Here is an 11177-nt window from a genome sequence, read left to right on the forward strand (position 1 = left end):
GAGAGTGTCCTGTACTGTACAATGTCGCGTACTGGAGAGATTAGCTCAACTGGAGTGAGTCCCTTAGTGTATAGTGCCCTCTAGTTGAGATGTCAGGTACTCGAAATTATCCTTTACTGGTGAGTCGTCTGCACTTGAGAGTGTCCTGTCCCGCGTAGTGTCCTGTACCGGTGAGTGACCCATACTAGAGAATGTCCTGTAATTGAGACGGTCCCGTACAAGAGACTGTTCAATGTACAGGAGAGTATAAACAACTGGAGCTTGCCCTGTACTGGACAGTGTCCCGCCGTGCAGCTTGCCCTGTAGCGGGGAGTGTCCCGCCGTGCAGCTTGCCCTGTAGCGGGGAGTGTCCCGCCGTGCAGCTTGCCCTGTAGCGGGGAGTGTCCCGCCGTGCAGCCTGCCCTGTAGCGGGGAGTGTCCCGCCGTGCAGCCTGCCCTGTAGCGGGGAGTGTCCCGCCGTGCAGCCTGCCCTGTAGCGGGGAGTGTCCCGCCGTGCAGCCTGCCCTGTAGCGGGGAGTGTCCCGCCGTGCAGCCTGCCCTGTAGCGGGGAGTGTCCCGCCGTGCAGCCTGCCCTGTAGCGGGGAGTGTCCCGCCGTGCAGCCTGCCCTGTAGCGGGGAGTGTCCCGCCGTGCAGCCTGCCCTGTAGCGGGGAGTGTCCCGCCGTGCAGCCTGCCCTGTAGCGGGGAGTGTCCCGCCGTGCAGCCTGCCCTGTAGCGGGGAGTGTCCCGCCGTGCAGCCTGCCCTGTAGCGGGGAGTGTCCCGTTCTGTGGACTGTACTCTGCTCCAGAGTGACCCATTCCCAAGATGCTAGATGGGGAAACTTTATCCCTCAACCAACATCACTATAACAGATTATCTGGTCATTATCTCGTTGCTGTTTCTGGTACTTTGCTGTGCGCAAATTGGCTGCCGAGTTTCCCCACATTACAGAAATACTTTGTTGGCTGTGAACACATTTGGGATGTCCTGAGTTCATGAAAGGTGCTATAAAAACACAAGTTCTTTCTTTCTGAGCCTGTATTTTATTGTGGAATTATTACCATTCTTCCCATTAACTTGGAATGAAGTGTAACAGGCTAACACCAATGAAATGCCCAGTTTAAAAGTCGAATGTTCTTGCACACAATCCAGCCTTTCAAGTCTAAATGAGTGCTTTTCCCCACAACTGCCACCTGGAGTTCTGAACGTCTGAGAATTATGTTGGTGCAAAGCTGTTGTCAAACTAGTGACAGGAAATTTCGGACTGAGATTGGGAGGGTTCGATACGTGGAATGGCCTCCCAGATAAAGTAGGGGATGGGAAATAGCTCCAATCAATTAAGGAAAAATCAGGTAGGGAAGGGTGAAATTCATCATCTATCTTTCTGGACGGATGAACTAGGATGGGCTGAATGGACACCCTCATACTAATTATTTTGTGATAATTCTAAAAATTGGTGATGTCAGGAAGTCATGCCAGTGTGAGCTGTCTGAGTGTTTGGATGAACGCCAGTGTTAGCACCGCCTCCTTATTTACTTCAATCTGATAGGCTGTCACTGAGCTCAGCAGAGTATAAATTATAGCAGGTTGTGCACCTAGGTTATTGGATTCACTTCTGGACAAGACTTGTTTGGTGAAGTATTTTCGTGAGTACCAAGGGAGCTATTTGTGTGTTGCTAATACACCTGAAACTGGGCAATAGTTCTAATTTTAAATGGATGTACATGATGCCAAATAAAATGAAATTACTTATTGATTATTTGTTTTACAGGTTGGTCACAGGATGAAAACCTTTATTCCCTTTGTGCTTGTGGTGTGCATTTACTTGCCAGTATCTGCCAATAAGGGTATGTAATAGTACTGAAATACACAGGTTGCAGGTGCAAACAGCATTCAAAATATGTTTTAGGGCTGTGATACTGAGCCCAGGTTCCATTCTTGGCCTGTGTGGATTCAGCCAATCTCACCTGGTGTGGTAAAAAGAGAAAGGCAGTTTTGCATTTCTATAGCACCTTTCATGGCCATAGGACATCCCAAAGCACTTTAACTCCAGTGAAGTTCTTTTGAAGTGTAGTGACTGTTGTAATGTAGGAAATGGGGCAGCCAATTTGTTCGCAGCAAACAGAAATGTAATGATCAGATTAAACTACAAGGAGCAGGAAAGAGTAGATGGGGTTGTGGTGTTAAAATTAGGCTCAGTATCTGGGGTAAGAAGTGGGCAAGTCTGCTCCTGATCCTGACCAATGTTCAGTCATTTCTGAGCAAATATCAAAGTATTAATAAATGAAGACCAACAACTGTATTGCTTCCTCTCTACAGTTGAATATCTTCACTGTTTATTCTCATATTTGAAATACTTTGCATCAGTTTTCACTGAGAAACAGGACTCTACCTCAACTATGATGAATAAGGAGGTTGCTGTGATACTGAATGAGATAAAAACAGATACATAAAGGGGAGGGACTAGAAAGGCTAGCAGCATGCTTTTAAAGTGGATAAGTCATCCAGTCTTGATGAGGCATCCTTGTTTGCTTAAGAAAGTAAAGGTGGAAATTTCAGAAGCACTGGTCACAATCTTCCAATCCACTTTTGATGTAGGGGTGGTGCAAGAGGACTGAAGGATTGCAAATGTTGTATCCTTGTTCAAAGCCAGGGGAGAGCGATAAACCCTGCAACTGCAGGCCAGTCAGTTTAACCTCAGTGTTGGGGAAACTTGTAGAAACAATAATCCTGAAGAAAATTAACAACTAATTGGACAAGTATGGATTAACAAAGAAGGAACTTGTCAAAGGGAGGTGAGAGTGACTTTGTCTTTGGTGGGTAACAGCTTCATTGAAAGTCTAATAGTCACTTTTTCCTATTTATTTTTCAACTCTAAAAAATATATAACAACTAATGAGAATACAGCTGTTGTAAAAGTTGAACAGAAATCCAAAGTTGGTGTTTCCTTGTTCCCTTCCTGCACTGTAAATATATAACCAATGCTGTACTTTCAAGGAGTTGGATTTCACCTTTGAACATTTGAGTACTTGCCTTGTACTGCTCTAGTGTAAGTCTTGTGCAGACTGACCACTCAGACTGTAACTCATTTTTCCACAACAGGGCTGTTCCTGAGTCACCAGCTTGTTGAGGTTTCTCTCTCAGTGGTGGTCAGGAACAGGAGTATAGTGGTCAAGTTACTGGACTAGTAATCCAGAGGCCTGTACGAATGATGTGGATCAATGAGTTCAAATCTCACCATGCCAGCTGGGGATTTGCATTTAGTTAATTAAATCTGGAATAAAAAGCAGGTGTCAATAATGATGACTGTGTAACTATTGGATTGTTATTAAAAGCCCATCTGATTCACTAATGCCCTTTCGGGAAGAAATTTGCTATGCTTACCCAGTCTGGCCTGGATGCAACCCCAGACCCATAACAATTTGGTTGATTCTTAACTGTCCTCTGAGATGGGAAAGCAAGCCATTCAGGCCACACAACTCCAGACCAATCATGGACAAAAGAGCTGAATTAAAAAGATGAGGTGAGAGTGACTGCCCTTGAAATCAAGGCAGCTTTTGACTGAGTGTAGCATCAAGGAGCCCTAGCAATTTTTTTTTATTCGTTCATGGGATGTGAACGTCGCTGGCTAGGCCAGCATTTATTGCCCATTCTTAAGTGCCCTTGAGCAGGTGGTGGTGAGCTGCTTTCCTGAACTGCAGCAGTCCTTGTGGTGTAGATACACCCACATTGCTGCTTAGAAGGGAGTTCCAGGATTTTGACCCAGTGACAGTGAAGCAGTGATATAGTTCTAAGTCAGGATGGTGTGTGGCTTGGAGGGGCAACTTGCAGGTGGTGGCATTCCCATGCATCTGCTGCCCTTGTCCTTCTAGGCGGTAGAGGTCACGGGTTTGGAAGGTGCTCTTTAAGCAGCCTTGGTGCGTTGCTGCAGTGCATCTTGTAAATGGTACACACTGCTGCCACTGTGCATTGGTGGTGAAAGGAGTGAATGTTGAAGACGGTGGATGGGGTGCCAATCAAGCGGGCTGTTTTGTCCTGGATGGTGTTGAGCTTCTTGAGTGTTGTTGGAGCTGCACCCATCCAGGCAAGTGGAGAGTATTCCATCACACTCCTGACTTGTGCCTTGTAGGTGGTGGACAGGAGGTGGGTTACTCGCTACAGAATTCCCAGCCTCTGACCTGCTCTTGTAGCCATGGTATTTATGTGGCTGGTCCAGTTCAGTTTCTGGTCAACAAAAACCCCCAGAATGTTGATAGTGGGGGATTCAGCGATGGTGATGCTATTGAACAGCAAGGGGAGATGGTTAGATTTTCTCCTGTTTGAGATAGTCATTGCCTGGCACATGTGTGGCGTGAATGTTACTTACCACTAATGTTGTCCAGGTCTTGCTTCATATGGAAATGGGCAGCTTCAGTATTTGAGGAGTCACGAATGGTGTTAAACATTGTGCAATCATCAGCGACCGTCCCCACTTCTGACCTTATGATGAAGGGATGGTCATTGATGAGGCAGCTGAAGATGGTTGGGCCTAGGGCATTACCCTAAGGAGCTCCTGCAGTGATGTCCTGGGGCTTTAAGGTTTGGTCTCCAACAACCACAACCATCTTCCCTTGTGTTAGGTATGATTCCAACCAGTGGAGAGTCTCCCCTCTGATTCCCAATGATGGGGAGGCAGTGGTGCAGTGATAATGTCACTAGACTAGTAACCCAGAGCCCCCAGGCTAATACTCTACAACAGATGGTGGAATTTGAATTCAATTAATAAATCTGGAATTAAAAGCTAATCTATTGTGACCATGAAAACATTGTCGATTGTCGTAAAAACTCATCTGGTTCATTAATGTCCTCCAAGGAAGGAAATCTGCCGTCCTTACCTGTTCTGGCCTACATGTCACTCCAGACCCTAGTTGACTCTGAAATGCCCTCTGAAATGGCCTAGCAAGCCATTAAGTTGTATCAAACCGATACAAAGTCTAATAAAAGGAATGAAACTGGATGGACCACCCGGCATCAACCTAGGCACTGGAAACAACAATGGAAAACCTAGCCCTGTCGACCCTGTATAGTCGTCCTTACCAACATCTGGGTGTGCGTGCCAAAACTGGGACAGCTGTCCCACAGACTAGTTAAGCAACAGCCTGACATAGTCATACTCACAGAAACATAACTTGCAGAAAATGTCCCAGACACTACCATCACTATCCCTGGGTATGTCCTGGCCCACCAGCAGGACAGACACAGCAGAGGTGGCGGCACAGTGGTATACAGTCGGGCGGTCCCCTTGACGTCTCATGCTATCAGGTCACACATGGGCAAGGAAACCTCCTGCCGATTACCACCTACCGCACCCCCTTTGGCTGATGAAACAGTACTCCTCCATGTTGAACACCACCTGGAGGAAGCACTGAAGGTGGCAAGGGTGCAGAATGTACTCTAGCTGGGGGACTTCAACGTCCATCACCAAGAGGGCTCGGTAGCATCACTACTGACTGAGCTGGCAGGGTCCTAAAGGACAAAGCTGCTAGACTGGGTTTGCAGCAGGTGGTGAGGGAACCAACAAGAGGAACAAACCTACTTGATCTCGTCCTCACCAACCTACCTGTTGCAGATGCTTCTATCCATGGACTATTGGTAGGAGTGACCACCGCACAGTCCTTGTGGAGCCAAAGTCCTGTCTTCACATTGAAGGACCTGCCATTGTGTTGTGTGGCACTACCACCTTGCTAAATGGGATAGATTTCAAACTGATCTAGCAACTAAAATTTGGGAATCCATGAGGCACTGTGGGTCATCAACAGCAGAAGTGTGTTCAACCACAATCTGTAACCTCATGGCCCAGCAAATTCCCCACTCTACCACTACCATCAAGCTGGGGAACCATCCCTGGTTCAATAAAGAGTGTAGGAGGGCATGCCAGAAGCAGCACCTGGCATACCTAAAAATGAGTTGTTAGCCTGGTGAAGCTACAACAGTGGATGCAGCATGCAATAGACAGAGATAAGCGAACACACAACCGACGGATCAGATATAAGCTCTGCAGTCCTGCCACATCCAGTCGTGAATGGTGGAGGACAATTAAGCAACTGATAGGCGGAGGAGGAGGCTCCACAAACATCCCCTTCCCCAATGATGGGGGAGCCCAGTACATCAGTGCAAAATACATGGCTGAAGCATTTGTGACCATCTTCAGCCAGAAGTGCCGAGAGGATGAATCATTTTGGCCTCCTCCTGATGTGCCCGGCATCATAGATGCCAGTCTTCAGCCATTCTGATTAACGCCACGTGATATCAAGAAATGACTGAAGGCACTGGATACTACAAAGGCTATGGGCCCTGACAACATTCTGAAAACAGTACTGAAGGCCTGTGCTCCAGAACTTGCCGTTCCCCTAGCCTAACTGTTCCAGTACAACTACAACACTGGCATCAAACTGGCAATGTGGAAAATTGCCCAGGTATGTCCGCTGCACAAAATGCAGGAAAAATCCAACCCGGCCAACTACCAGCCGATCAGTATATTTCCGATCATCAGCAATGTGATGGAAGGGGTCCTTGACAGTGCTATCCAGTGGCACTTGCTCAGCAATAACCTGCTCACTGATGCTCAGTTTGGGTTCCGTCAGGACCCACTCAGCTCCTGACCTTGTTGCAGCTTTGGTCCAAGCATGGACAAAAGAGCTGAACTCCAGAGGTGAGGTGAGTGACTGCTGTTGACATCAAAGCAGCATTTGACCTAGTGTGGCATCAAATCAAGCAGCCCTCGCAAAACTGGAGTCAATGGGAATCAGGGGGAAAACTCTCTGCTGGTTGGAGTCGTACTGAGCACAAAGGAAGATGGTTGTGATTGTTGGAGGTCAATCATCTCAGTCCCAGGCACCACTGCAGGAGTTCCTCAGAGTAGTGTCCTAGGCAGAAAATGTTTCCGTAACAAACAGTCTGACCTGGTGGACTAGAACTGCATTAGTTTACAGGCATGTTTTAGGCCAGTTTTGTCCTTTCTGTCAGCTGAGACTTTAGCACAAATTTCAGGCTGACATTTTAGTGTGGTACTGAGGGACCCTGCACTTTGAAAGTGCTGTCCTTCAGGTATGATGTTAAAGCAAGGCCCCGTCTGCCTTTTCAGATGGATTAAAAGATCCCTTGGCACTATTTCACAGAAGAGCAGGAGATTCTCCTGTGTCCTGGTCAATATTTATCCAGCAACCAACTTCAGTCAAGAAGATTAACTGGTCATTATTACATCGCTGTTTGTGGACTGTGCACAAATTGGCTGCCACGTTTCCTAAATTACAATAATGTCCAAACTTCAGAAATACTTGCTTGGCTGTAAAGTCTTTTGGGATGTCCTGAAGTTGCGAAAGGTGCTATATAAATGTAAGTTGCCCTTTCCTTCATTCTTAATGATAAATCTCCTTTCTATCCCTATTTTCCAGTGTGTTGCTCATTACTGTTAACATTTTAAACAATCGCTTAACAACATCTAAACTCTTGATATTTTACAGGCCTTGCAGGGAAGTCACTGACATTTCCAACCAAAACCAAGACGAGTTCTGTCAAACTGTACCCGATCCGTTGTCCCGATTTGTTGGCCTTTACGCTTTGCATGACGGCAGCTTCTGAAGAGACCCGCTCTTATGGTTTATTCTCCTATGCGACCTCACATAACGCCAACGAATTAATGATCTGGAAAGGAAAAAATGGAGAATTTTCCCTGTATCTCAGCAGAACAATAGTTTCCTTTTCCCTCCCGGAAATGAATGGGCTGCTGAGACACATCTGTGTGACCTGGGAGTCTCGGCTGGGGTTGGTGACATTCTGGGTGAATGGGGAGCGAAGTGTAAGGAAAGTTAGCAATAAGAGTCGGGTGGTGCGTGGTCACGGTACATTTATCCTGGGTCAGGAGCAGGACTCAGTCGGGGGATCGTTTGACATTGATCAGAGTTTTGTTGGCGAGATAACAAATGTTAATCTGTGGGACCATGTGTTAACTGCCAGTGAGATCAAGGTTGTAAGTGAGAGTTGTCACGGTCTTGGGGGGAACATCATCAACTGGGAATCAATACAGTACGGAAAAATAGGAGAGGTGAAGATTGAAGACAACCAGGACTGCACAGTTTAAAATTCTGTGAATGGAACAGTTTTGTGAACAACAGGCTAAAGGATTAGAAGGAAAACGCTGAAGGGGAGAAATTCCCAAACTGCATTGTTAGATTATTGCTTTACATTGTAATCTAAATCAAACCAGGCAGCAAAAGTGTTGAGTTTAATCTAAAATAAAGGGGAATTTGTCATAGGGCTGATTTTGTTTGTTTCAGGGATGATTCACTTGATATCCTTTTGGTTTCTCACCTCCCTCAGTATCTGGGTGATGGTTTCAAACTCAATATAAAAGAATCACTGCCATTCTCCATCAATATGCTGAGAGACAGATGGAGAAGGAGAGCTGGGGAATTAGATCAATGCATACAGGATTGGGCTTGGTGTAAATCCCCAGGGTGTTACACTACATACTGACCCTTGACTAAAGTCCAGAGAATCTCACAAACTGCTCAGAATAGACAAGTCCACCTACTTTATCCACACATTCACCTTCATTAATGCCACTGGTGCCCATTTTAAAATCCCAGCTGAATTAGTTCTGTATCCCAAGTTACAAGGTGCACCAGCATATAACGGTGACAGAGGATGTTTGCTGCCTTCTAATCTGTTACACACACAGACAGAAAATAAAATAGTCAAATGTACATGTGTGTGGTGTTGAGGGGCAGTCAGATTGTAAGAAAGTCCCTTTAGTAGAAGCTGATTCTGTTGTGGGTTGTGACTCTGCTGATTTGGGATTATTACTGTTTGCTCTCTGTCTCGCTCTCTGTCTCACTCTCTCTCTCTCTCTCTCTCTCTGTCTTTCTCATTTCTTATATTGCACCATGATTTGTAACGTTCAAACATTGTGATCTGCCTGGAAAGAAATTGTAATCAAATGCTAATGTTGCTGCTTCATCATAGTAATAAATTTGCATTTAAAAAGGAAATGTTACTGTGTGTTTAAATTACTCTGTGTGTGTGTCTATATCTAATCAATTAAAACTCAGTACAATCCAGCTCTCCAACATCAAATTAAATAACTGCACTGCCCAGTGAGGCTCAGTGATTCACACACGGAGCAGGACAGGACATCCCTGGTCTGGGTTGTCAGATGATTCCGATACAATGGTGGTGGGTCCATTACAGCAATCAACCAGGATTTCTGCCACTGATACACTTTTCAGTGATGGGCTATGTGTGCTGAATCCGGGCAAGGATGAGTCCAGCAGTGATGCGCCTCATAGTTACAAAACTTGCTATCACTATCTGTTTAGACACACACACTGGGGGACAGCTGGCGGCCATGAGAAGGACCTGAGTCTCGACAGGGTTCTTTAGCTCAATAATCAATCTGTAGAATATTCCTTGTAGTAGGGGAATGAAAAAGAAAGAGCTTGCTTTTATATAGCGCCTTTTACAATCTCAGTTTGTCCCAAAGTCCTTCACACTCAAAGTGCTTCTGAATTGGAGTCACTGTTGTAATGTAGGAAAAATGGCAGCCTGTATGTGCACAGCAAGCTCCCACAAACAGCAATGTAATAATGACTAGATAATCTGTTCTCGTGATGTTAGTTGAGGGATACATATTGGCCAGGACACAGGAAAGAATTCTCCTGCTGTTCTCTGAATTAATACCATGGGAATTTTTCCGTCCATCGAAAGAGCAGACGTGTTCCCAGTTTAATGAAACAACTATGAGACGGCAGGTCCGACAGTGCAGCACTCTGTCAGTACGAACAGGAATGTCAGCCTAGGTTTATGAGCTTAAGTGACACAGATGTGAGAGTGTTACCACTGAAGAATGGCTGATATGAGCTGAAATCATTCAGCCAGTGGGACTGAGTGAATTCTATAAACGATGCCAATGAGACATGGAAGTGATTACAGAGTAACCTGCAAATTCTCCTACTCCAACCCCAGTGGGAGTTCAGCAATATTTCGGCTTAAAAGGAAACATTGGCACTCACCTCCCTGAAGGAAATCCATCCCAATTCCTTTTCTGCAATGATAATACGCAGGACATTGAGACTTTGTAACTGGGGGTGGGGGGGGGGGGGTGGATGTAACTTGATTCTGAGACATTCTTTGTTTCACATACAATTCAAAAGAATGTACACAGCACATTTCTCATTGAAGTCAATTGGTGGTCCTGAGAGACATGATAAGTTGCTCCATAAACGGAAGCCTTTCTTTATCAATGGGTAGTCTTGCATTTGATCTTCTCCTTGCAGACGACCGCACTCTTGTCTCCTCATTGCAGCAGCTACAAGATTGCATGGTCAGCTTGGATGAAGCAAGTCATGCTATTGGGGATTTTAAGGAACATAGAAGCAGGAGTCGATCATTTCACCCCTTGAGCCTGTTCCACCATTCAATGGAATGATGGCTGATCTGTAACTTAAATCTATATATTCAACTTTGCCCCATATCCCTTAATACCTTTGCAGAACAAAAATCTATCAATATCCAATTTAAAATTAACAGTTAATCAAGCATCAATTGCTGTTTGCGGATGAGAGTTCCAAACTTCTACCACCCTTTGGGTAGAATTTTATTTGGCTTTTTAAACAGAAATGGTGGCGTGACAGGATAGAGAATTGCATGGTAAGCATCCACCTGGAAATCCGGCATCATGATGTCGTTTCTGGATTTTGTCAGTGGTGGGAAAGCACCAAGGCGGCATTGCTACCCAGGGGAGTCATGTTTCGGTTGCTCTGTAAGGTGGGGGGCTTGGCTTTGGGTGGGTGTATTGGGTGACAGAACTGCTGTGTGAGATGTTTGGTTGCCCGTGCTGCTGATTGAGAGAGCTGGCTATCAGCAAGGGTGGGCAGAGAGGGTCATCAAGGAGTCTACCAGGAGAAGTGTCAAAAGTGGGGTCTCCTCTGCATTGAAAACACTCTGTAGGCCCACCCATCACCTGGCATGTGTCTCATACACCCTGTCTTTTTGGACCTCTGTGGCATCTACAATGGAGGGAGGGCCAAGAGGCTGCTACGCCTGTCTGTTCATGACAAGAGCATCAGCAGGTGCTCTACAATCTTCAGCCAGAAGTGCCGAGTTGATGATCCATCTCTGCCTCGTCCTGAAGTCCCCAGCATCACAGATGCCAGACATCA

At 45.9% G+C, this 11177-nt stretch overlaps 1 protein-coding gene across 2 annotated transcripts in view; it reads left to right on the forward strand.

The window, feature by feature from the left end:
• The window catches only part of LOC137346936 (C-reactive protein-like), a 34213-nt gene extending 25205 nt beyond the window's left edge, over positions 1–9008 (forward strand). Inside the window, exons 1-3 of one of the 2 annotated variants that reach the window (XM_068010891.1) lie at positions 1573–1625; positions 1751–1826; positions 7482–9008. In XM_068010891.1, the coding sequence (XP_067866992.1) occupies positions 1763–1826; positions 7482–8098 (681 nt within the window). In that variant the 5' untranslated portion in view covers positions 1573–1625; positions 1751–1762 and the 3' untranslated portion in view covers positions 8099–9008. Of the gene's footprint in view, positions 1–1572; positions 1626–1750; positions 1827–7481 lie in introns of those variants that run through there. The other variant, XM_068010892.1, reaches the window with a different exon arrangement.
• Positions 9009–11177: the final 2169 nt, after the last annotated feature.

Source organism: Heterodontus francisci, chromosome 31, assembly GCF_036365525.1.
Source record: "Heterodontus francisci isolate sHetFra1 chromosome 31, sHetFra1.hap1, whole genome shotgun sequence".
In the NCBI taxonomy this organism is placed as follows: domain Eukaryota; kingdom Metazoa; phylum Chordata; class Chondrichthyes; order Heterodontiformes; family Heterodontidae; genus Heterodontus; species Heterodontus francisci.